The sequence below is a fragment of the Anomalospiza imberbis genome, chromosome 9 (genome assembly GCF_031753505.1).
Source record: "Anomalospiza imberbis isolate Cuckoo-Finch-1a 21T00152 chromosome 9, ASM3175350v1, whole genome shotgun sequence".
In the NCBI taxonomy this organism is placed as follows: domain Eukaryota; kingdom Metazoa; phylum Chordata; class Aves; order Passeriformes; family Viduidae; genus Anomalospiza; species Anomalospiza imberbis.
In genome coordinates, this window is record NC_089689.1 from 31,141,100 (window position 1) to 31,167,461 (window position 26,362).

The window sequence follows — 26,362 nt, forward strand, 5'->3', positions numbered from 1 at the left end:
TGACACCAGAGCTTGGGAGAAAGGGAGGGAGGGAGCAAGGAAGGACTCCAGGAAGGACTCCAGGAGGAAGGAAGGAAGGACTCCAGGACAGACTCCAGGAAGGAAGGACTCCAGGACTCCAGGAAGGAAGGAAGGACTTTGGGATGAAGAACTCCAGGAAGGAAGGAAGGACTCCGGGAAGGAAGGACTCCGGGAAGGAAGGAAGGAAGGACTCCAGGACAGACACCAGGAAGGAAGGACTCCAGGACTCCAGGAAGGAAGGAAGAACTCCAGGAAGGAGGGACTCCAGGAAGGAAGGACTCCGGGAAGGAAGGACTCCGGGAAGGAAGGAAGGAAGGAAGGGAGGGGCTCTGAAGGGGTTGCAGTTTCCCATCCCAGCACTCTCGCAGCCCTACCTTGCACGGTCAGGTGCACCTGCATGGTCCTGGGCGTGTGCTGGGTCTGCACGGAGCAGGTGTAGGGGCCGTCGTCCGTCACGTCCACGTCCTGGATCTGCAGGCTGTACTCCCTGTGGTTGGCCGTGGCGATGGACACGCGGGGATCCACCGACCACTTGTCGCTGCCCGCGAAGATGATGCTGGAGCGGTTCAGCCAGGCCCCTTTGGAGGCTCCATCTTCCAGGTAACACCTGGGGAAAAGGCAAACCCTGAGCATGGAGCTGGAGGAGCTGCTCAATGCCACTCGCTGCTGCGTCTAGGCTGAGCACAGCTGGGATTTATCAGAGCTCAACTCACACCAGGAATCACTTGTTAACTCAGAACCATCCTAAACCCCAAAGCCCAGCTTACAAACACAGTAACCACAGGCTGCTCTGTCTGCTCTGTTCTTCCTGCCCCGTTCTCCTGCTGGGAGACGCTGCTGGAGAACTAGGAGGAAAGCCTCAGTTATTATTGCTGCCTGGGCTGGCCCAGCCCTTTCTCCTGCAGCCTCAGCCCTGAGGGTCAGCAGCAACGTGTGCTCCATGGGAAATTGATGCCCCGTTCCTGAGGCACAGCCCCCTTCTGCTGCTGAGCTCAAGAACCAAGAGACTTCCAGGACAAACTATCTGGACATCAGAGAACCCAAACCAGCTTCTTTTCAGAGGGTTTTCAGAGCCCCCACAGTGGTTTGGGTGGGAAGGGACCTGGCAGTCCATCCCATCCCATCCCATCCCATCCCAGTCCATCCCATCCCATCCCGGGAGTTCCTCTCCCTTGGGGGCTGCAGTGAGGGGGTCCCAGGACAGAGAGGAGAGGCAGGAGCAGCTTTATTCCAGGAGCTGATGGAGGAGCCTGAGCCTGCCTGAGGGGGTGCAGGATGTCTAAGCCTGGCTCAACACCACTGTGCTCCGTTTCCCACACCCAGCACGTGGGAAAAGGCGGAGCAGCCGATGGAATAACAAGCCCAGGAAAACTTCCATGGGCTCAGGGCTGAGAGAAGGAGGCTGCAAACCCAGGAGCCATCAGGAAGTGATGCTGTGGCACTGGGAAATCTGCATTTCTCTCCACAAATTAACCACTCTTCAGGAAACGTGGAGAATGAATTAGGCAAATTTTAGACTCACCCCCATGCCCACCTCGGGATTTAAGGCTTTGAAACAATTTTAAAAGCTGAAAGAAGCTAAGAAGGAGGATAATACAAAGTGCAACAGACTAATGGGACATTTTTATTTCATAAAGAGCTTCCTACATGAAGGAAATGCAGGAGAAGAAGGGAATGCAATAGAGCTCATCCCTTTGATGAAACATTAAAATAGCACAACCATAGAAACTGGAGGGAGAAAATGGTGATTTGGTGGCTTAAGCATCTGGCAGTATTGTTTAAGTGGAAAATGACATTCCATTCAGGAATAAGGAACTGGAAACATCAGGCTGAAATGGTTCAGAAACAAAGCATGAGAATAACCATTCATTTAATTAATGATCTCAACATTAAATCTGAAAGGGTTCTGAGGGAAGCTGCAATGTGGGATAAAAAAAAAATCCCCATTTATAGAGCAGAGAATTGGGATGTCACCGGGAAGTGGCACTTTGAGGTTGGGATCCCTGCAGGAGGAGTTCTGTAGGGTCTGGTCCCATCCAGGGAAGGCAAGGAGCCTCTTTCAAAGTCTTGTGAGTGCTTTGAACTTGATTCTAGTGAACAGCAGGGCAGGAGAGGCAGAGAAAGCTCCAATTCATGGAGGTTTTTCTAGCACGTGTTCCTTTCCCACTGAATCTCTGCAGCAGCTGGATCCAGTCCATCCCAGCACAGCTGAGCAGCCTGGCCTGAGGGAGCTGTCCCTGCCTAGACTGGGCTGGAATGAGATGAGATTTAAGGTCTTTCCCAGCCCAGACCACTGTGGGACTCCACGAATTACAAACCAGCATTTTTGCACTAGCCTGTAGCTCAGTGAGCATTTCCCACTTCATTAATTTCACTCTCCCACTGTTTATTCACGCTCACACGTCCAAACCTTGGAGGGAAGCCTTAGCACTGTGAATTCTTCCCTGAGGAGAATTCTTCCTCCTCCTCTCCCATCACAAAAACCCAGCTCCACCAACTCCCTGCTCTCTGTGTGGCTCGCCAGAAAATAAAACAAAATCAGAAAAGAATTCACAGAACCACTGAGGCTGGAAAAGACCTCCAGGATCACAGGGTGGGATAGGCTGGGCTTGGAGGTCCTTCCCAAGCCCACCCATCCTGGGACACCCCCAGATGAGCTCCTTGAGCACCCCCAGCTCTGTGGCTGAGAGCTGCTCTGGAGCTGCTGCCCAGTTTGCCTGGAGCCCTCAGCCACGGTGGTTTTCAGCTCCAGCAGCAGCCGATATCCTGTGCTTTCCCACCACCCACGTGGGAGGTGATGGATAAAGCGCGTATTTACCCCACGGAAGCAGCAATCAGATGATTCATCTCAGAAATGTTTTCTAATCTAACAAATTTAATCCCTTTCTGTTTGCAAATCACTTCCCAGCCCTGGAGTCCCAGTTATTGCCTGCAGCTCTCCTGCAGGACACTCAGAGCACACCTCCTCCCACGTGAGCCTCTGGCCAGCAGAGGCTGCGCTGGATTTCTGCAGGGGAACAGAAATAAGGAAAATCCAGGATTTTTTACTGTTTTTAAAGGAAGGCTTGGCCTTTCCCCCCCAAACCTTCACAATTTCCTAAGGAAAGCAGCCTTTCCATGCAGGGTTTGCGTGCCACTGTGCTTCTGCTGCCCAGAACAGAGCAGGGATTCCAGCAGAGCACAATGAGCTTTAACAAAAATATTAACAATAAAACCCTTCCTACAGCAATCTCTGGGAAATCATTCATTGAAAGGATGACCAACAGTAAAAACTGCAAACATCAGAGGCCTTCTCTCGCTTTTTCCCTTCCTCTCTTCCCCTTTTCTCTCTTTTCCTTTTCCTGTCTTTCCCTAAATTCTGATTATATCAAACTCCCTGTACATCCTAGCAGCATTTCCTGCAACGTAATTTTTAAAATATATGCATAGAACCAATTATTTTTAGCAATTAATAATAAAACTGCAGCACAACTAAAGTAAGCATCACAGTCATTAAATAAAAGTGACTTTTGCTCTTTTTACCTTGCCATGGCTTGGAAAGTATTGATGAAACCATAGCTGAACTCAGCAGAGAATTATTCTATATTTAAATGTGGAAGATTGGAAAGAAGCACAGTTTCTTTTTAACTGATGATTGTAATCAGAAATTCCCCACACAACAAGCATAAAAAATAGATTTTAATGTTAACTGTCATACATGGCTGAGGGCACTTTATTATTTTTCCAATCATTATTAATGGGAATGATCTACTGTAATTTGTAAGTACGAAAAAATATAGTCTCACCCAGCTTCCCTCAAGTTTTTAATCCTCTTTTTTAATGCCTCCCACTTTCCCAGCTCTCTAGTCTATTATTCCACCATAATTAAAACAGAGATCCATTAATCTTTGTAAAAAACAGTTCTTCCACTTGCTTAATTAAAACTGCACGGGGGCTCTGCTCCAGGAGCCTCCACGGGCTGGGATCCCACCTGGCTCCCCCGAAGGACAGGAATTGCCTGGAGTTGCCTGGAATTGCCTGGAGTTTCCTGGAATTGCCTGGAATTGCCAGGAATTGCCTGGAGTTGCCTGGAATTGCCGGGAGTTGCCTGGAATTGTCTGGAAGTGTCTGGAAATGCCTGGAATTGCCTGGAATTGCCTGGAATTGTCTGGAATTGCCAGGAATTGCTGGGAGATGCCTGGAATTGCCGGGAGTTGCCTGGAATTGCCTGGAATTGCCGGGAGTTGCCTGGAATAGTCTGGAAGTGTCTGGAATTGCCTGGAATTGCCTGGAATTGCCTGGAGTTGCCTGGAGTTGTGTGGAATTGCCTGGAATTGTCTGGAATTGCCAGGAATTGCTGGGAGTTGCCTGGAATTGCCAGGAATTGCCAGGAATTGCCTGGAATACCTCCCAGCCTTGCCCTGCTCCAGAAACCCCAGGAAAGGGGGACATCTGTGTCCAAGGGCCTGGGACCCTCCCTGGGCTGCAGCTGGAAGGTGCCTGGGCAGCGCTTGAGGGGAGAAAAATCTCAGAATTCTGCAATGGTTTGGGCTGGGAGGGACCTTAAATAAATCCCATCCCACCCCTGCCATGGCAGGGACACCTCCCACTGTCCCAGTGTCCAGCCTGGCCCTGGGCACTGCCAGGGATCCAAGGACAGCCCCAGCTGCTCTGGGCACCTGTGCCAGGGCTCACACCCTGCCAGGGAGGGATCTGTCCCTAATCTCCAGTCTAACCCTGCCTCCCTTCAGTTTAAAGTCATTTTCGTTATTGATCCTTTTGCTTTCGTGGTCAGAATTCACTGTAGCTCCCAGCCCATGATTCTGCACAGAAGCTGGCTCAGCTGCTCACTGCCCTCCCGGGTTTGGATTTTATTTACAGAATTTATTTTCTCACATCACATCAATCCCTGGGGGGGATGAGGCCTCGCTGGCCAGGATGGGAACAGTGCTGGCCCAGCCCTGCTGTCCCCACAGCCCAGCTCGGGCTGTCCCCACAGTGCAGAGCTGCTGACACCCCAGTTTCACCTTTCCTGGGGATTTTCAGCTGCACCAGAACCCCCAGAGCAAAGGGGGGTCACCGGGGCAGAGATGCGCACAGAACGGCCCCTGAGGGCAGCCAGCTCTGGGCAGGGCAGAGGAACTGCTCCAGGAAGGGAGAGTGGCGACCAAAATCACTAAATAGGGATTAAAAACCCCAGTCCTAGGGAGCTTTTGCTTCCCCAGGGGGTAACACCATTATCAGTAGCACCGTTTATCAATCAGTACCACCGTTTATGGGTGAGAAATGCAAATGTCACAGCTCCCTGCAGAGGGAGGCTGCCCCGTCCTGAGGGGACACAAACCCTGACCCCACAAACCCCGACCCCACAAACCCCGACCCCACACTGCTGGTGTCCGAGTCCAGGACATCCCTCTGGCTGCCCTGGCTGTCTCCAGAACCTGGCAGGGGGCTCGGAGACCTTGGCACGAAGTCAAAAACACCTGTGGCTTCGATTCTAGCCTGTGGAAAAAGCTGCCAACTTTGTGTGAGCAATTACAAGCCACAAGGGTTTGAGTAGTGTGATATTTGAGTAGTGTGATAGATATCTGAACTAACACAGGGTGGAAAAGTAGAATTTTGGGATTTTTAGAATGGGGTTCAAGGAGGTACAAGGTGGAGGAATTTGGGCGTGTCCTGGCCTTCTTTTCCTTCATCTTGCCCTCCATGTCTTGCTGTGATGGTGGCAGTTTTCTATTGGTTCAAGGCAGAGATTCACAGTCTAACGTGGGTGATAGGAATTGGTTATAAATTGTAAACATACACACGTAGTTTGGAGTATATAATGTGGGAGCCGCCCAGGGCTCGGGGCAGAATGCCATGGCCTCCTTGGTAGCCCAAGCTGGGCAGGTCAGAGAAGGAATGTTATAGGTAAGAAGAAATAAACAACCTTGAAAGTGCAATCGGAGCATTCCAGGCTCCTCCTTTGGCTGCCAGGCTAGGGGAACAAGGACTGTCACACTGCTGGGGTCACACCAGCTGACCCTGACAAGGCAGCTCCGGAGCTGCCCACCAGCCCATCCCATCACTGTTTGCTGATCCATGGATTTCTGCACAAGGAGCGGGGAACAGGACAGGGATTTCACCCGGCAAAGCTCCTGTCCTGTGCTAGCCCGGTGCTGCTGAGCAATTAGCATCAATAACCTCCCTCCCTGCTCCTGCAGCACTGCTCCAGAGCCCAGGATTGTTTCCTGGCCAGGGAACTCAGATTCCCGTGGGCGGGACACCGGGACCAGCAGCAGGGACCTTGTGCACCGGGCATCTCCAGCTGCTGGGCTCACAATCCCATCTGCCTGGAGATGCTCCAGGAAATCTGTCTGCAGATAACCAGGGATTAACCCCTAAATCTGAAACTCCCCAGACAGAAAACCAGCCGAATATTAGTAATTAAGAGCAAAAGTGCTTGTTCCTCTGCAGGATTTGAAATGTAATTTTCCCTACAGCTGATGCCATGTGACCTGTAATCCCTGTGGGTTCCACCCTCAGCACCTGCCAGTCCATCCAAGCCAGGGGAAAGGCATTTTCCCAGGGGTTTCCACCTTCCCAGGGGTTTCCACCTTCCCAGGGGTTTCCTGGCACACAACCCCCAGCCATGCCCTTAGTGGCTGTTTCCCTCCTGCCACCAGGAAATGGATTTTTCCCCATGGCAAGGACAGAGAAACTGCTGCAGCCACAACTACAATAAATTCATTTGGTTTAAATTATACAAAAATATCCCACCCCACACCCTTTCACAGATGTACTTTCATACTAAAATGGACAAAACACTGCAGTGTAAAGCTCAGAATTTTTAGTCATTAATCATTTCCTTCATGGGAGCCCATATTATTTTCTCTTTGAAGGCTCAGAAATAACATCCCACACCAGTGTTGGTGTGAGAGCCTTGGTTTCAGCTTCAGAGAGTAACTCCCAAATTCATCACATTATTTGAAATATTAAAAAGGATCTGGCTGCTGCATTTGATATTTATTAATTCCTGGAGATTTATGATAGACAAACACTGACTTCCAGAAATGACAAAGAAGACATTACAATGCAGAAAAGTAAGGAAACAATCCAAGACATGGCTTTTCCTTTTCGTTTTGCACTATTCCTCGGGGAAAGGGGTCTTGGAAAATTTGGGAGATTATTGTGTTTATTTTAAGGGACTGCCAAAGTCACAGGTTTTTTCTGACTCTTTTTTACCACAAAACACTGAAACACAAATTAAAGGAATAAAAAGCACCATGAGCTCTGAGACCAAAGCAAGGCAAAGGTCTGGAGAACGAGAAAACATTTCCTGTTACTTCCCAAATTTCCAATATCCCAGCGTGTTGCTGAGGGGTTTCAGCCTCCTGAAATATCCAGCTGGATTCGAGCAGTCAGAAAGTGACTTCATTTCGGTTTTGGACACGAACATTGGTGCTGATTTTTAATTCTGGAAGGAGGCCCAGGTGTGCTCCCCGGGCAGTGGCTGTGACCAAAACCCCTTGCAGGGTTTGCAGGGGAGGCTGTGCCACAGCCCTGCCCTGGCTGAGAGCGGGGCTGGATGGGCAGCGTGCCCCAAACCCTGGGAATGCCCTGGCACGGCCCAGACCTGCTCAGCAGGGACTCTGAACCTGTCCTTGTGCACTGCTGCACTGCGCTGGGCTGGTGTGGGAGGTGGGACTGGGCAGGGCAGGGACAGCCCGGGGAGGGGACAGCAAAGGGTTTGGGACAGCCCAGGGGAAGGGAGAGCAAAGCTGCCTCAAGCTGAGGGAGAAGCAGTGAAGTGCCACATCCTTGGGCACCTCCAGGGATGGGCACCCCAAACCTCCCTGGGCAGTTCCAGTGCCTGACCCCCCTTTCCATGGGGAAATTCCTGCTGGTGTCCACCCTGAGCCTGCCCTGGCCCAGCCTGGGGCCGTTCCCTCTCCTCCTGTCCCTGTTCCCTGGAGCACAGCCCGACCCCCCGGCTGTCCCCTCCTGTCAGGAGCTGTGCAGAGCCACAAGGGCCCCTGAGCCTCCTTTTCTCCAGGCTGAGCCCCTTCCCAGCTCCATCAGCCCCTCCTGGGGCTCCAGACACACCCCAGCTCCCTCAGGGATTCTCCAGCCCCTTCCCAGCTCCATTCCCTGCCCTGGCCACACTCCAGCCCCTCGGGGTCAGTTTTGTCCCGAGGGACCCAGAGCTGGAGCCAGGATTTGAGGTGGGGTCTCAGCAGTGCCAGCACAGGGGAGGGCAGAGGGAGCAGGAGCTGCAGGCAGAGCTGTGGCTGCTCCTGCTCCTCAGCAGAGCTGGGTCCACTCCCCTCTTCTCTCCCAGGCTGCTGCTGCCCAGGCTCCAGGGATTTCTCAATATTCCTGTTCTTCCCCATGTTCTCCCTGGAAAGGCTTTTACTGCTATCAAAGCTTAATGAAAAAAGGACCTTTCCAGGTGCCAACAGGTTGGGTTTTCCAATCTCCTCATAATATCTGCAGTGTGAGTGGGGAGGACAGACAGGAGGGGGATAATTGTGTGCTGGGCCACGTCCTTTATCAGATCAGCCTTGACCTGGAACCCTTCCCCGAGTAGGTGATGCCAACCCTGCCCCACAGCTCCTCCAGGCTGGTTTAAATAAAATAATAGAGTTAATGACAGAAACAAAACTACCTGGAGAGGTGTAATTCATCACGGCGTGTTCCACACCATTATCTTAAAAACATCCAGTGTAGTAATCACTTGAAGGAGTGATAACACATAATTGTGTGTTCTCCAAAATTATAGGTGAATGGGAGTTGCAACTAATGAGAGCCAAATAGCAGCTCAGGAGCTGCAGTGATTACAGCAGATGTGGTGATGAATGCATTTATTATTGGGCTATTGCAAAGCTTTTTATAGCAGAGACAGCAGGTTTATAAATAAATAACCAGCCCCAGAGGTACCACACGTCTGACCAAGCAGCTCCTCTCCCAGCCTGCAGCTCCTGGTGCAGAAACCTCCAAAGGTGGCTGAAAACAGCCCAGAGGAGTCCAAATCCCACCCAAACACTTGCACCCACGGGGGCCCACGCGCTGCTGCGTTGCCACTCAGAGAGGAGCAGAGTGGAGAGGTTCTGGAGCCGCTGGGGCGTTGGTGCTTCCAAACCCCAGCTGCCTGTGCAGCAGTGTGAGCTGTGGGACCCCTCTGCTGCCCCTCCAGCAGCAGCGCCAGGGCAGAGCAGGAGCAGCTCCAGCCCCCAGGGCTCTGACAGCACCTCGGAGCAGGCTGGCTCCTGCTCCAGAGGCAGGATGACCCACGGCAGGACTCTGCTCTCTGGCAGGCAGAGCACATTCCCCAGGAGTGTCCCCCCGGCAGGTCACTAGAGAACAATCTGTGTCACACCGTGCTGCTGGCACACACGCCGTCCCTGCAATTCCATTTTTGCCAGAATAGTTCAGGAGCAATCTCCAGCCCCCGGCGGAATGAAAACAAAATTTCAAAATACCAGAGGCTCTCTCATGAAATAGAATTCCTGCCCAAACTCATGACTGAATGAATCCATTTGTCTCCCTTCTACCAGGGCTGATCCATGATTTCATCTGGCCTTATCTTCCAGAACATTTACTTTGTTGATATACCACTGGTTGGAATATTAGTGATAAATAATAAAAGAAGGCAAATTTAATTGTGCTGCAGTCTTTCACCACAATGAATCTTTCAGGAGGATCACAATGATCTCTTGAGTTACAAGAGCAGGAGCTGGTTGTGGATGGATGATGTAAATACAGGGCCTTGGCACAGATGGCTCGGGCTGTGTTTGCCAGCACCAGTCAGATTTTTGGATGAACCTCCCAGCTGCTTGCTCCAGACTAATGCATTATTAACAACACTACTGAACAGCCCCGGGGGGGAGCAGATCCTGGCAGGAAGGAGGGGAGGAGACCCCCAGCCCAGCCCAGCAGGGCAGCACTGGGGAGGGGTCCCGGGGATGGATGGGGAGGGGTCCTAGGGAGGGATGGAGAGAAGTCACAGGGAGGAATGGAAAAGGGTCCTGGAAATGGAGGGAGAAGGGTCCCAGGGATGGATGGGGAGGGGTCCCAGGGACAGATGGGGAATGGCACTGTCCTTCCCCTGCCATCACTGCTCCTCACACCACCTGGTGCAGCAAGGAAAGGAGCTGTACCTTGGGGAGGAGAGCACACCCAGGGAACTCCAGGGCTCAGACCTACAGAGCGGTGCCCACAGGAGGGGAGCAGCTCACCGAGCTCTCCCTGCCCGCCAGGCAGGGCCAGGGCTCAGGGCTGGGGTGCCTCTGTGTCCCAGCACTGCCCTGAGCCCCTCAAACCAGAAACCTCAGCCCACGCTCCGAGCAACCTCAAGAGTCAGCCAGCCCAGCCTTTGGAGGAGAAGGGATCCAAATGGGGGGTTTCAGTTTCCTCTGACATTAAACACCCCCACTGCTGCTGGAGACAAATGGCAATTCCCAGCACAGGGGGTCTGGGGGGGCTCGGGGGATGGTGCACCCAGAGAAGGAGGAACGACCTTCCCAAGCAACATTCCCCCCACAACCCAAACAAACAAACACTGGACAACACAAACAAACATTCCTGGACTACCCAAAGAAACCTTCACCAACTGCCTTTCTAAAGGAACAGTCCTGACTGACCACCCAGACAAACACTGACCACTTAAATCGTCACTTAAACAATCCTTAAACACCCAAACAAACACTGACCACTTAAACAGTCACTTAAACAATTCTTAAACACCCAGACAAACACTGACCATTTAAACAGTCACTTAAACAATCCTTAAACACCCAAACACTGACCACTTAAACAATCCTTAAACACCCAAACAAACACTGACCACTTAAACAGTCACTTAAACAATCCTTAAACACACAAACAAACACTGACCACTTAAACAATGATTGAACACCCAACACTGAGCACCTAAACAAACACTGAGCACCTAAACAAACACTGAGCACTTAAACAATTACTGAGCACTTAAACCATCACTGAACACCCAAACTAACATTGGGCACTTAAACACTGAACACCCAAACAAACACTGAGCACCTATAAACACTGAGCAGCTAAAGAAACACGGGGCACTTAAAAATTCCTTGAGCACCTAAGCAAACATGGAGCACTTAAACAATGCTTGAACAGCCAACACTGAGCACATAAACAAACACTGAGCACCCAAACATTCAGCACTTAAACACAGAACACCTAAACAAACACTGAGCACTAAAACTGTGTTTAACACCCAAACAGTGAGCACCTAAACATTGAGCACCTAAAGAAACACTGAGCACTTAGACAGTCAGTGAGCACCTAAACATTCAATACTTAAACATAGAACACCGAAATAAACATTGAGCACTTAAATATTGAGCACATAAACTTTGAGCACTTAAAAAAATCCTTGAGCACCTAAACAAAGATTGAGCACACAAACAACCATTGAGCACCTAAATAAACATTGAGCACCTAAACAAACATTGAGCATCTAAACATTGAGCACATAAAAAATCCTTGAGCACCTAAATAATCATTGAGCACCTAAACAAAGATTGAGCACACAAAAAAACATTGAGCACCTAAATAAACATTGAGCACCTAAACAAACACTGAGTACCTAAACAAACACTGAGCACCTAAACCATCCTTGAGCACTTAAACAAACATGGAACACCTAAACAAACACTGAGCATCTAAACATTGAGCACCTAAACATTGAGCACATAAAAAATCCTTGAGCACCTAAACAAACACTGAGCACACAAACAAACACTGAGCACTAAACATTGAGTATTTAAACACTGAGCACCTAAACAATCACTGAGCACCCAACAATCACTCCCTGATTACCCCAAAACCCCTCAGTGCTACCCAGACTCCCTCTGTCCGTGTGTAGCTGGTTTTATAACTCCTGGGAAATCCCTTGGTGCCCCTGGAGTCTCTTCCCAGGCCATTCCCCTTCCTGCACTGCTCTCAGGCACTGACAACATTTGCACAACCCTGTGCACCAGGGGGCTGCTCTGGAGCCGTTTCCTTGAGCACTTCATCTATAAACAGCTTTTTAATAGCAAAAACCAGTGGGAATTCTATTTTCTCTTTATGTTTCCCCTTTGAAGGAAGCATACCCAGTCTCCTTATTCATGTTCAAAGTAAGTTGGCTGTTCATTTTACTTGCAGAAGAAAGGGGAAGATAGAATCACATCTTTTGAAATGGAGCAATTTCCCATCAGAACAGACTTTTATAAACTGCATCGATTACTGATTATTGATAATGTCTGTGTGAGGTGTGGCAGGATGCTGAGTGTGTTAACAGGTGGGAACCAGGCACTGAAACCACACTGGAAAACACACAACAACCAACAACACACATAAAAATTCATATTTACATTAAATATCTGCAAACTTTGAATTTTTTTTAGATTAAATCATGAGATATTTTCGGTTGAAAAGGACCTTAAAGCTCATCCCATTCTCACGGGCAGAGACACCTCCCACTGTCCCAGGAGCTCCCAGTGTCCAGCCTGGCCTGGAGCACTGCCAGGGATCCAGGGGCAGCCTGGGCTGCTCTGGGCACCCTGTGCCAGTGCTGATATTTTACTTTTATGCAAGAATAAGTGTCAAAGACCCTCCTCCAACAACTGGAGAAGAGGAGCTTCAGGCTGACCCAATTGTGGCCTTCCAGGACCTGAAGGAGCTACAGGACAGATGGGAAGAGGCTGCTCACAAAGGACAAGGGGGGATGGATCCCACTGCCAGGGGGCAGGGATGGATGGGATTTTGGGAAGGAATTCCTGGCTGGGAGGGTGGGCAGGCCCTGGCACAGGTGCCCAGAGCAGCTGTGGCTGTCCCTGGATCCCTGGCAGTGCCCAAGGCCAGGCTGGACACTGGGGCTGGAGCTCCTGGGACAGTGGGAGGTGTCCCTGCCAGGGCAGGAGTGGCAGGGGTGGTTTGAAGTCCCTTCCAGCCAAAACCAGTCTGGGATTCTGTGGAAATGGCACAAAATCAGCCCCAGAGCTCAAAGCCCGAGAATTCCCACACAAATATCCCCTAAGTTTTCTCATGTAGCCTTGTCTTAATTGTGCTCATATTTCCTGTCTAGAAATTTAATTTCATGTAGTTCTTTAGTCGTGTGTCAACACATCTCCAATTCCTGTAATATTTGTTCTCCTGCTCTGGATAACCTTGTCAATCTTAATTAGAGCTGAGGGGAGGCAAACAGAATTGGCTGCGAGGCTCCGGATGAGATTCCCATTGTTCAATATGCTGCTGGAACATATTCCAGCCTCCTAATGCTCCCAAGCATTTGAAGTGCTGCTGCCCACTGTGCAGACACTCATTTGAGCTCTCAGCCCCATTTATTTATTTCGATTGCAGCCTACGAAACACAAAGTAACACATTGCTAAGATCCTGGCTGCCCTTGACAAATAATTAAACCTGCAACTCCCCCAGTTCTCAGAGAGCACCAGCACATCCCAAACTTTCCTCTGCAAAAACCCTCACCAATGTCACAGGATAGGACCAGACAGAGAAATACAGAGAAATCAGAGAAGCCATTTTCCAACCTCTGCAGTGTTTTACAGTACTTAAACATTGCCTGTGCTTTTGTCCTTTTGCCTATGTTTATGTCCTTTCTTTCATTTAAAGGACACTCAGAATTCATAACCAGGATTCAAATTCAGGAGTGCCACACTGAGAATCCTTAACTCTTATCAGCGGTCCTCCCCACATCCCTTTACACAACCCCTGTGCTGCTCATCCCTCCCTGGCATTGCCTGATGGACCTGGGGGTTCCTGCAGCTCTCCCGAGCTCTCCAGGCCCTGCTGGTACCATTCCCCTCTGGAAGCCCAGCTAACAACCTAAAAATCCTGCTTTTAGCCACCAGACCCTTCCTCCTTGCACCAGCCTGACCCAAAATCTCCTGCTTTTAGCCACCAAACCCTTCCTCCTTGCAGCAGCCTGACCTAAAATCTGGTTTTAGCCACCAAACCCTTCCTCCTTGCAGCAGCCTGACCCAAAATCTCCTGGTTTTAGCCACCAAACCCTTCCTCCTTGCAGCAGCCTGACCCAAAATCTCCTCATTTTAGCCACCAAACCCTTCCTCCTTGCAGCAGCCTGCCACAGCCCCACAGATCCCTCAGAATTCCCACATCCAAGGTGCTCCGGGAGTGACAAGCCCCAGCTGAGGAGGCTCCCCAGGGAGCAGGGCGGCACATCCTGGGAATATTTAGCGGGTTTTGAAGTGCTTTGAATTTGCAGCAAGTATTTTGCAGTTGCAAACAAATTTTGTAGAGGTTAATCAGGGGAATTAGTGAAATAGCTGAGAGGCTCCTGCCGTGGCAGGATCCAGCCACCAGGTGATGGCAGGGTTGGAAAAGCCAAACGCTGAGGGAGTTTCTGTGACTTTAAAGGCTTTATAGACTTGGTCCCTAAGGGAATGGCTCCGTACAAATCATATTTGCATAATGCAGCCTGGGAAGTGTGGCTGGAGAGCTTTCATCTCATTTTCATGAGGTAACTTGGATGAGCAGGAAGCTCCTATCCCTTGAAAAAGGATGTTTCAGAAAAATTAAGGAAAAAACTGTCTTAGTTCAAACTTCCCTAAGGCAGTTCAAGTGGAGGAATCTGGACTTATTTAGCAAATGGTGGAGGTTGAATTTCACATACAGATATTGTGCCACTGGTAATTATCAAGGATTTGCTCAGAGGCCAGGCTCTCCCTCTCCCTTCAAACCCCAGGATATGAATGGGGAGGAAAGCACATTTCCTCAGCAATTAACCTTTTCCCACACAGATCAGGAGTGGATGAGCTGTTGTCCGTGTGATTCCCAGCCCTCTGTTCAAACCCACTGGGAAAATCTCAATCTGCAGTGAGTTCTCCCATTTGTGCAGCTCCCACTGCTGAGATCAGCCGCTGCTGTGTGCCAGCGGGGTTTTGGCCTTTGGGGAAGGCCAAAATCACAAAACCCAGAGTGGTGTGGCTTGGGAGGGACCCCAAATCCCAGCCAGTGCCAGCCCTGCCATGGGCAGGGACACTGCCACCGTCCCAGCCCCAGAGTGCCTCTCATCCCTCTGGACCAGAGTCCCGGGATGTCCCAGCCCCAGAGTCCCTCCCATCCCTCTGGATGGAGCCCAGAGTCCCAGGATGTCCCAGCCCCAGAGTCCCTCCCATCCCCCTGGACCAGAGTCCCGGGATGTCCCAGCCCCAGAGTCCCTCTCATCCCTCTGGATGGAGCCCAGAGTCCCAGGATGTCCCAGCCCCAGAGTCCCTCCCATCCCCCTGGACCAGAGTCCCGGGATGTCCCAGCCCCAGAGTCCCTCTCATCCCTCTGGATGGAGCCCAGAGTCCCAGGATGTCCCAGCCCCAGAGTCCCTCCCATCCCTCTGGATGGAGCCCAGAGTCCCGGGATGTCCCAGCCCCAGAGTCCCTCCCATCCCTCTGGATGGAGCCCAGAGTCCCAGGATGTCCCAGCCCCAGAGTCCCTCCCATCCCCCTGGACCAGAGTCCCGGGATGTCCCAGCCCCAGAGTCCCTCTCATCCCTCTGGATGGAGCCCAGAGTCCCAGGATGTCCCAGCCCCAGAGTCCCTCCCATCCCTCTGGATGGAGCCCAGAGTCCCAGGATGTCCCAGCCCCAGAGTCCCTCCCATCCCTCTGGACCAGAGTCCCAGGGTGCTCCCAGCCCCAGAGTCCCTCTCATCCCTCCTGGAGCCCCTTCAGGCACTGGGGAGCAGCACCAGGATCCCCTGGGAGCCTGCTCCTCTCCAGGCTGAGCGATCCAGCCCTCCCAGCCTTTCCCCGGCTCAGTTTCACACCCCGAGTGGCTCTGTGGCAGCCCAGAGGTGGCACCGTGCTGGCACCGTGCTCTCAGGGCAGCCAGAGCCAGGCTTTGCTCCCTGTTTGCCCATTTCCTGTTGGGGTCAGCCTGTCGGGACCCCAGCAGTGTGAAAGTCCTTTCCCAGCCCGTGCAGCTGAAGAAGGAGCCTGGAATGCTCTGATTGCGCTTTCAAGGTTGTTTATTTCTTCTTACCTATAACATTCCGTCTCTGACCTGCCCAGCTCTGGCTACCAAGGAGGCCATGGCATTCTGCCCCGAGCCCTGGGCGGCTCCCACATTATATACTCCAAACTACGTGTGTATGTTTACAATTTATTACCAATTCCTATCACCCACGTTAGACTGTGAATCTCTGCCTTGAACCAATAGAAAAGTGTCACCATCACACCAAGACATGGAGAGCAAGATGAAGGAGAAGAAGGCCAAATCCCTCCACCTTGTACCCCTGAATTATATTCTAAAAAACCCCAAATTTCTACTTTTCCACCTTATGTTAATTCAACTACCATACTACTCAAACCCTTGTGACTTCTAATACCTCACACAAAGTTGGCAGTTTTTTCCATGGGCTAAAATGGAAGCCACAGGTGTTTTTGACTTTGTGCCAACGTCGCTGAGCCCCCTGCCAGGGTCTGGAGACAGCCGGGGCAGCCAGAGGGATGTCCTGGACTCCGACAATTTCCCAGAGCCCTCTGCCGTGGCAGGGCCAGCTCCCCGGGCAGCAGCTGCCCTGCCCTGCTCCTCAGTGTGGGTGTGCGCAGCCAGCTCTGGAAATATCAGTATTTCTGTCCCCAGAAATATCAGTATTTCTGTCCCCAGAGCAGATGAAAGCAGCAGAACGCACCCGAACACGGGTCAGGCGGCTCAGCGTCAAACAGGTTAAATGAGAACCTGCAGCAGGCAGGAGGAAAAAGAGTCAGGAGGGGAAAATCAGCAGGGGAGGGGAGGAGAGCTCGAGGGGAGCGGGGACAGGAGGCAGAAACTGGCACACCTGGGGCCATGCCCACCTGGGACAGCAGGGAATGACACGGGGGAGCAGGGACAGCCACCAGCACGGAGCAGGCTCCGGGGGTTTCTCTCTTTTGGGTTATTTTCACTAAATCCTCCTCGCCTGGCCGTGACAAAGAGCCTGTCTTGGGCTCACTTGGTAACAGTTTGTGGTTTTGTTTGGGATTGCAAAATCCTACAGCAGGAAGAACTTAGCGTGGTGTGTGATTTATTTCCTGGCTGCCCTTCGTTCCACTGGCCACGGAGGAGTCCCAGAATCTCCTGAGAGGGAAGGCTCCTCTCAGCTGCATTTTCAATAAATAATCCCTTTCCACAGCGGCTCTAACACAGAGCTGTAGGCAAAACCACATTTTGTTATTGTTTCCTCACACCAGACATCACCCAGATTAGCAAATATTGAACAGCTGAGTGGAGGGAGGTTTGAGGCTCAGTCACTCCCCTGTGCTTTTCCTTTGGTTTATGGTTTTAGGTAGGCTGCTCGTTAAACTTTTTGTGAACTGGCAGTTGAGATGCAAAAAGCTGTGGAATGCCAGATTCTGGAGACTTCCAGTGATTTTTCATTAAGCCACAGAACTAAACAGATTTTCTCTGTTTTTTCTTCAGAAAAAACAACAAAACCTGCCTGGTGAAGCCCCAGTGCCTTTCTAAGGCTCAGATTGCTCCAGGCCCCCTCCTCCAGTATTCCCTCGCCTGAAGATTGACTCTGGATCTTTCTAATTTTCTTTTTTAAATAATTTTCATGTGCCAAAAATGATGTGACTTAAGAGCTCTGAAAGAGAAGCCCGGCAGTCTGCCAATGTGAACAGAAAAAGCTCCTTTTTTAGAAGCAAACACACCTCAGCCAGGTGTGCCATTATTAGCTCTGCCATTAATTATACCATTTTTAAAATTTAAACCTTTTCCCAACTACCTCACACATATCTGAGATAAAATATTCAAATGCATTCAGTGTCTCTAAAAGGGTAAATTCAGCTGTGAAACAGATTTCCATTTTCCTAATGCTTTCTGGCACTTGCTGCTGTCCAGTTACATTAGTCTCTAAAAATGTTTCCAGATTTATCAGCCCCAAGTCCGTGCCAAACCAAATGTGAATTTATAATTGTGGGTAAATAAGTCCTGCATGAAAACTGCGTCAAGAACTAATAATTTGTAAATAGAAAGCTGCAATAGAAATGCCTGCAATCACAGCACTGCAACCAAAAATGGGACGGATCAAGGAAAAAAAAAATCTTTTCAGGTAAATTCTTGACAAGACTAATAGCTCGTATTTGTTCCCTGTTCTGCACAGGATCCTGATGGAGAAGGCGAGGACATTTCAGACACATTATGCATTTTGACACTAAGTAACTGGCAATTAGCTGAAGTACATAATTGCATCCTAATGCAGCAAAGGAGAAAATAACAAAAAAGCCTGGGAAAAGGGTTATACAACTGAGGGGTTGATGACAGCTCCAACCTACAACAAACCCAAACAAAATCTGGGAGAAAATGAAGGATAAAAACAGAGCCCTGAGGCTCTGGAATGACTCATTCCAGGCTGAAAGGGAAGGTGGGTTCCAGCACCTGTATCCATCTTCAGCCAGGAGCCCCGGGAGGAGCTTCCAGGTGGGCTCAGGGCAATGCCTTCAGCTTCAGTCTTGGAATTGCAATTATGATAATTAATATAATTACAAACAGGCCGCCCAGGTTGCCCTTGGATCCCTGGCAGTGTCCAAGGCCAGGCTGGACACTGGGGCTGGAACAGCCTGGGACAGTGGCAGATGTCCCTGCCAAGGGACCTGCAATCACCCCGTGCTGGGGAAGATGCTAATTGGGCTGGTGTTGGGGAAGATGCTAATTGGGCTGGTGTTGGGGAAGATGCTAATTGGGCTGTCCACTTGGAGCACGGGTCAGGCTGATGGCACTGCTGGAGTTCTGTCATCTGCTGGGCCCCAGCAGCCCAGGGCAGTGCGTGTCCAGCGTGGCACCGTGGTTTGGAGATCGTCACAGCCACAGCAGAGTGAGTCTTTTCAAAAAGCACTGCCTCAGGCCAGCTCTGCTTGCTGGGTGTGCTGTCCCAGCTGCAGAATGGGCACTCCCTGCCTCAGTTTCCCCTCTCCAAGGTGATGCTCAGTGATCCCGTGTCCTTGGCCCTGCCCTGGGTTGTGCCCTCACTGTGGCCAGAACCAGGGTGGGCTCAGGAGGGTTTGGAAGCAGGGCAGATGAGGACATGATCCAGGTTTAATCCCTAAAAGCCAGCCTGGAGGCTCAGGCCAGACCATCCCAAAGGAGCCAAGGGGAGAGGAAGGGCCAAGGGACAAAGGGACACTTGTGCTGTGGGGATAGCACTGCACAAAGGGACACTGTGGGGATGGCACTGTCGGCAGCCCAGGCAGGAGAGGTCCCTGCTCTACTCGGGGTCTGGGGAGGATGGGAGGGAGGAACCCAGCTCCTGTGGGGTCTGGGCAGAATGAGGAACCCAGCTCCCGTGGGGTCGAGGAGGATGGGAATGGGGAACCAAGCTCCTGTGGGATCTGGGAGGATGGGAGTGAGGAAAACAGCTCCCGTGGGGTCTGGGAGGATGGGAGGGAGGAACCCAGCTCCTGTGGGGTCTGGGAGGATGGGAATGGGGAACCCAGCTCCTGTGGGGTCTGGGTAGGATGGGAGTGAGGAACCCAGCTCCCGTGGGGTCTGGGCAGAATGAGGAACCCAGCTCCTGTGGGGTCTGGGAGGATGGGAGGGAGGAACCCAACTCCTGTGGGGTCTGGGCAGAATGAGGAACCCAGCTTCCGTGGGGTCTGGGAAGATGGCAATGAGGAACCCAGCTCCCGTGGGGTCTGGGAGGATGAGGAACCCAGCTCCCATGGGGTCTGGGCAGAATGAGGAACCCAGCTCCTGTGGGGTCTGGGCAGAATGAGGAACCCAGCTTCCGTGGGGTCTGGGTAGGATGGGAATGAGGAACCCAACTCCTGTGGGGTCTGGGAGGATGGGAATGAGAAACCCAGCTCCTGCGGGATCTGAGGAGGATGAGGAACTCTGCTGGGAGAGGCTCCTGTGGGGCTGGTAGAGCCTGGAGGGTGTAGATGGGAAATCCCTGTTCCCCCTTATCCCTCCAGGACAGGGACACAAATGTCCCAGCCTTGACTGTGCTTCTGAATTCCAGAATTAAACCCAGAATATTTTTATCTGGCCCCAGAGCCTTCTCTATTTAAATTTACCCAGGAATTCTGGGATTTTTTTCTCTAGCCCACAAAAGACTTGCACACCCTTCCTGTCTCTGGCGCAGAATTTCCACCTCAGGAATGAATGCTGGTGGCTGCACAGATTTGCCTCGGTGGGAGGCTGTGAGCCGGCCACGGGCGAGAGCAGCAGATGCTGCAGTATTACAGCTCTCATTTGCGTGGTAATTGTGCTCAGTAGTCACAGCTTGCTCCTTATAGATCATTTGTTAAAAACACATTAATAATGCAAACGGAGTCCTGGCCAGGCCCCGAGCAGCTGTGGAGCCATCCCAGACCGGGCAGAGCTGCCTGTGAGCGCACCCACTTCAGAATGGTCAGGGAAAGAGCAGGTTTGTAAAAGAATCCTCTGAGCCCTCTGTTTGCCTGGAAAAGCCACGAGCTGCCTGCTGCCAGCTTTGCCAGTGCTCCGTGGCTTTGGGAATGGGGAGGACTGGGAAGGGCAGGGATGTCCCTGCCAGCAAGGGAGAGACTCCCGCTGAGCCACTGCCACCTCTGCAGGCAGGGCTGGCATACAAGGGGCAAAGAGAAGTGTAGAGATGAGTTCCTCTGTGTCTTTTCAGCGCTGCTTGCAGAGGCAGCTGCTGCTTGTTACTGAGATCCAAACTAGAGTAACGTTTTTAATTGTAAAAGTGATAAAGACAATGAATTATAAACGCTTTTAAAGGAATATATTAATGAATGTGGGGTATGATATAAAATTTAATTAGAATTTTAAGCCTTTAAGGATAAAGTGAATTAACTAAAAGGCTTTATAATGAACTAATGTAATACACAAGCCAGAATTTAAATAGATTTTGAAGGTCTTTTAGACAGTTCTTGTATGGAAAAGCAGCCATACATGTGTCTAACTTTTTAATTGGGTTGGAACGCTGGGACGGAATCGTTGCTGGCTTCATTTTATTTGAACATAACTTTTATTTATGCATATTTATTCTCTTATTCTAATGCAAATAGAACACTGGAAATTAGGTAGTTATGCAAATAACTTGATTGGATTAGGAAGAATCATGGAATATCCTGAAGGCACCCACAGGGATCCTGGGGCCCAACCCCCGGCCCTGCACAGACCCCCAGCCCCAGCCCGTGGTGACCAAACTGACCCCCAAGGTGTCACCGGTGTCCCCTCAGCCCCTCGAGGGGCTGCTCCCAGCTCCAGGGAGAGCTTCCAGTGGGAACAGCTGGATCCAGCACTCCCCATGCCCAGGGGTCCCTGCCTGCCCTGCCCCAGCTCAGCCCCCACTGCCCCTTCCAGCCCGTGGCCCTCAGGGAGCCCAAACCAGCTTTGGGAACATCCCACAGCACATCCCCCAAAGCCCCAGCAGGGAATGGGTTGGGTGTGAGGGACCTCAGAGCCCACCCAGTGCCACCCCTGCCATGGCAGGGACCCCTCCCACTGTCCCAGGCTGCTCCAGCCCCAGTGTCCAACCTGGCACTGCCAGGGATCCAGGGGCAGCCACAGCTGCTCTGGGCACCCTGTGCCAGCCAGCTCAGGGGCACAGGTCTCCTGTGGATATTCTCAGTTCAGTCAGAGAGAAAAAGAGAAAGATTTCTGCCAGGCTAAGCCTGGAATAAAGTCCAGGAGGAATGTAAACAATCTATGATCTTGCTTTCCATTCATATTGTTTATAAATCTGTTCTACCACACTGACCTAAGTCCAGGGTACCAATCAGGTGAAATGTTTTTACTCTAAGACCAATGGAATTAACGTTCACGATGTTCTCTATAAAAGAGAGAAGTGCTTTTGAATAAATGCTCATTTGCCTTCTGAAACTGTGTGAGTCGTTTTGCTCGTCCCTGGCTCAACAGCGTCAGTCTCCCACTCAGGACTGTCCCACACTGGGACAGGTTTCTTCAATCCTGTTTTGTTCCAGGCTAAAGTCAAAGAACTTTAAATTTTCCACCTTATCATTGATATTTTTAGTTCTGTCTAAACCTTTCTCCAGCTATTCCCTGTTTTTTCTTTCCCTGCAGGTGCACAGCCACGGCTGTCAGTGGAGCACAGGGTCACAGGTGTGGCTGGATGGGCAGAGCCACGGTGCCACCACTGCTCAGAGCACCCCCAGGCTCCTGTCCCCGTCCCAGATGTCACAGCTGCCCAGTCTGACAGAGAATGAGCTGGTACCACTCGACCTGCTCACCTGGGGCAAACGTTTCTGGAAGAGCCAACTCTCCAGAGCACCTGACAGCCAGGGATCCAGGGCTGGGAGCTGGGGGCAGATGCAGGCTGAGCTAAGGCTGGGAGAGTTCATCCCAGGTCTCCTGAGCACGGGCTGCTCCTCAGGCAGGGATGGATTCTTTCCCAAAAGCTGTTTTAGCCGGAAGGAGCTGGGACTGGGCACAGGACAGCACTGTCAGAGCACATCAGATCATTAATGCAGGGCTTAAAGTCTCTGAATCAGTCTCATGGCAAAGGTTTGGGGCACGTTCTGTGTGTCCACGTGCAGCTCTGCTTTGGGCCAGGTGAGAGCTGCAGAGGATCTCCTGGGAGCTGCCCCTTGGCACCTGCTGGGTGCCACCTGGAGAGCTCACCAGGGCTGCTTCCAGAGCAAGCTGAGCTGGGCCAGCGGGGCTTGGTGGCCCTGGAGCCATTCCCCAGCTCAGGTCTGCGGTGCTGCAGGGCCCCAGCAGCTGAGACAGAGTGAAAATTGAACAGGGCAGAAATCCATTTGGATTTGGGTGAAATGTGCCACTTTGAGCTTGCTAACATTAGTAAAATACGCTGTTTAGTCTGGTAACCGCAGCACTAGCAAAATTGCCCCAGCTGAGGAGGAAAAATGTGGATTTCCGAGCTAAAAAGAGATAAGAAAGACTCCTCAGACCTTGAAACAGACAATGCAGAGTGACAAAAAAAGTGGCAATTCCATGATCCCAGAAGAATGGGAGATGAGGAGAAAACCCCATTCCTGTGAAAGGGGTGATGGTGCTGATCCCCAGGAGCTGTGTGGGCACGAGGCTCAGCCTGCCCTGGCACCACCTGTGGGCACTGACGCCTGAAAATTCCCCTCTGAAATCAGTGGCACTCTGGCAACAGCGTTCTGGCCTTCTGCTGCTTCTGCCCAGCCTGGCCCAAACCCCCTGGTGGGATCTGGAGCCTCTTTAATCCCTGAGGAGCAGCTCCTGCTGCTCCTGCCCTGCTCTGCTGCTGGCAGCCCGGGCTTGCAGCATCCCCAGAGCTCAGCAGCTCTCCACAGAGCCCAGAGCTGTGTGAGAGGGGACCCTGAGCCCCGCAGAGCTGTGTCAGAGGGGACCCTGAGCCCCACTGAGCCCAGAGCTGTGTGACAGGGGACCCTGAGCCCCACTGAGCTGTGTCAGAGGGGACCCTGAGCCCCGCAGAGCTGTGTCAGAGGGGACCCTGAGCCCCACAGAGCCCAGAGCTGTGTCAGAGGGGACCCTGAGCCCCACAGAGCCCAGAGCTGTGTCAGAGGGGACCCTGAGCCCCACAGAGCTGTGTCAGAGGGGACCCTGAGCCCCACTGATCTGTGTCAGAGGGGACCCTGAGCCCCACTGAGCTGTGTCAGAGGGGACCCTGAGCCCCACTGAGCTGTGTCAGAGGGGACCCTGAGCCCCACTGAGCTGTGTCAGAGGGGACCCTGAGCCCCACTGAGCTGTGTCAGAGGGGACCCTGAGCCCCACAGAGCCCAGAGCTGTGTCAGAGGGGACCCTGAGCCCCACAGAGCTGTGTCAGAGGGGACCCTGAGCCCCACAGAGCCCAGAGCTGTGTCAGAGGGGACCCTGAGCCCCACTGAGCTGTGTCAGAGGGGACCCTGAGCCCCACAGAGCTGTGTCAGAGGGGACCCTGAGCCCACGCCCTGGTGAGCACAGGCTTTGGGCTCACAACCTCAGGCTGCCCCTCGCAGGGCTCCTGCTGGCCGGGGGCCGGGCAGGGCCGTGGCTCTGTGGCCGTGGCTCTGTCCTCAGTTTTGCAGAGGGAAACACGGGCAGAGCCACACGCCAGCCCCTGCCAGCACATCCCTCCCTGCTGAAGGAGGCTCCTGCTCCTGCGGAGCAGCACGTGAAGGAAACCATGGTTACAGCCCTGGACTGCTGCTCAGCAGTGCAGCACTGCAGCGCTGCCGGCCTCTCGTCTCCTCAGCATCAAAGCCTGGCCAAGGACTAAAGCCCAGATTAGGAGCAGAGCAGGAGGAAACCCCATCCCTCTGCAGGGACAGGGCAGAAAGGCCTTGGTATTGATTAGGAGCCAGAGCCGGGTTTACTTCGCTAATTATTTGTTACTAAACGAGCCCTAAGAATCTCAGAGTCCTTCTGAAACCGTGGATTTCACGGCACAGAGCTGGAAATGACCAGGGCATCTGTCACCTGCTCTGCACCCCTGTGGGAACGGGAGGGAACACAGGATGGGGGAAAGGAGGGGAGAGGATGGGAAGCACTGTGGCCCCATCCTGCCTCCTCCTCTCTCTCAAAGGCTGCTGAGTGAGCCTGACCTGGATGAAGGCTGTGGCAAGCAGCAGCAGAGCCGGGGCAGGCCAGGCAGGGCAGCTTTGGCAGAGGGGCAGTGCCCCAGGTGTCTCCCAGGCTGCAGCCCCAGCAGCCCAGCCGGGATGAGCAGGCAAGTCCCAGCACCTCCCCGAGCTCCCCAGGCTGCCCTGCCCTCACAGGGGGCCTTCATTACGGGATGCAAAACATAATTACCCTCTAACTTAGCCTCTCATCTCCCCGAGGTGAGCCCGCGTCCTGCTGCCTGCCTGGAACATTTAATGAGATATTCACATTATTTACAGCCGGCTTTCATAAACGTGCTATCTACAGTTGCCTGCCTAGGAACAGGAGCGAGCCCAGTTAACCCTTTGCCCTCCAGGCTGTCACCTCTGGCTGTGCTGTGGAGCCAAGACACGTTCCAGCCCACGGGAGAGCTGGAAATGGGGTGAGGGAGCTGTGCCCACCCTCACAGCTCCAGGGGCTCCTGGCTGCAGTCTCCAGCTGCTGCTCAGAGGAGCAGGAGGGACCCAGGCACAGCCACTGCCAGTTCCACGCCACTGCCCTCTCATGCAGAGCACAAAACTCAAGGATCTTCGTGGCTTCTGTCAGAGCAAGGGGAGCACGGGGAGATGGCACAGACCATAAACCAGAGAATCACCAAAACTGAAAGACACCTTCAAGATCCTCAAGTCCAGCTTTGACAGAACAGCACCACGTGCACGAAACCATATCCCAGAGTGCCTCATCTGCTCATTTTTGGGACACCCCAGAGATGGGGACTCCATCCCTGCCCTGGGCAGCCCCTTCCAAAGCCTGCTCAGCGAGGGAAGGCTCCCACCTGAGCCTCTCCTGGCACAACTGCTGCCTGGGAGCAGAGCAGAGCCAGAGGGGCCCCCTGAGCCTCCTTTTCCCCAGTGCCCAGCTGGGTAACAGCACACACACACGCGGGGGTGCAAACCAGCCCAAAGGGCTCCCTGGGTAAAACGAGAGGCTCTGTGCTTTCTGGGATGATCTTGGCCCTGCTGGTGACTCACCAGGCTGAGCAGAGCTTCCAACCAATTTCACAGCTATCATCATGCACAGAGCTTATCATGTTAAAAAGGGAACTTGGTTTCAGAATATAAGAAAATGTTGACTATTAAAAAAACCAAAAAAAAATGTAAATAAATACTCTAAATTCCTCGTGCTGAAGTGTCTGATGTGTGTGCAGAGCCCCAGAGCACAGGCTTTGAGGCTCCTGGTGCCACCCTGAGCCACAGGAACCAGGCTCAGCAGGGCTGGGTAAGAACAGAACTGCAATTCGTTCACTCTGGATCTCACTGCAGGAATTTCAGTCCGTCTCAGCCATCAGAGGCATCTCTCCCTCTGAGCACTCCGTGCCCCAGAGCCCCAGTGACCTGGGCAGGTCCAATCCCTGCATGGACAGGGCTCTGGAGTGCCATGGAGTCACCTGAGCTGAGCTCCTTGGCCACCTGCAAGCATTGCCTGCTGTCACAGACCTTACAGACCGTTCCTGCAGCACACCTCGTTCCACCTGTGGGGCTCCTGTGCTTGCACAGGCTGAGCACAGCCAGCTTTGTCCCACCAGGGATACCACTCCCATCACCGTGCCCTGGGATGCCAGGTGGCATTTCCTGCACAGAGAGTGTCACCCCCAGCCCAGGAGCCCGGCCACAGGGCTGAGATCTCACCCAGCAGGGCTGGGCTCGAGCCAGGGTCTGCATCTCTGGCATCCTGTCTCAAAAAAGGGCCACAAGACCTGAAGAAGATATGGGAAATGTGATGATATTGTAAATGCAGATGAACCCGGTGGAAGAAATGCTGATGTGTGACTCCAGCTCAGAAGGATGAATGATTTCTTTATTCTAACT

General features: G+C 52.3%; 1 protein-coding gene across 6 annotated transcripts in view; it reads right to left on the minus strand.

Annotated features, from left to right (window-relative positions):
- Window positions 1–26,362, minus strand: part of NEGR1 (neuronal growth regulator 1) — a 177,572-nt gene that overhangs the window by 97,560 nt on the left and 53,650 nt on the right. For all 6 annotated transcript variants that reach the window (XM_068199031.1, XM_068199034.1, XM_068199033.1 and 3 more), the window contains exon 2: window positions 396–628. In XM_068199031.1, the coding sequence (XP_068055132.1) occupies window positions 396–628 (233 nt within the window). The remainder of the gene's footprint in view (window positions 1–395; window positions 629–26,362) is intronic.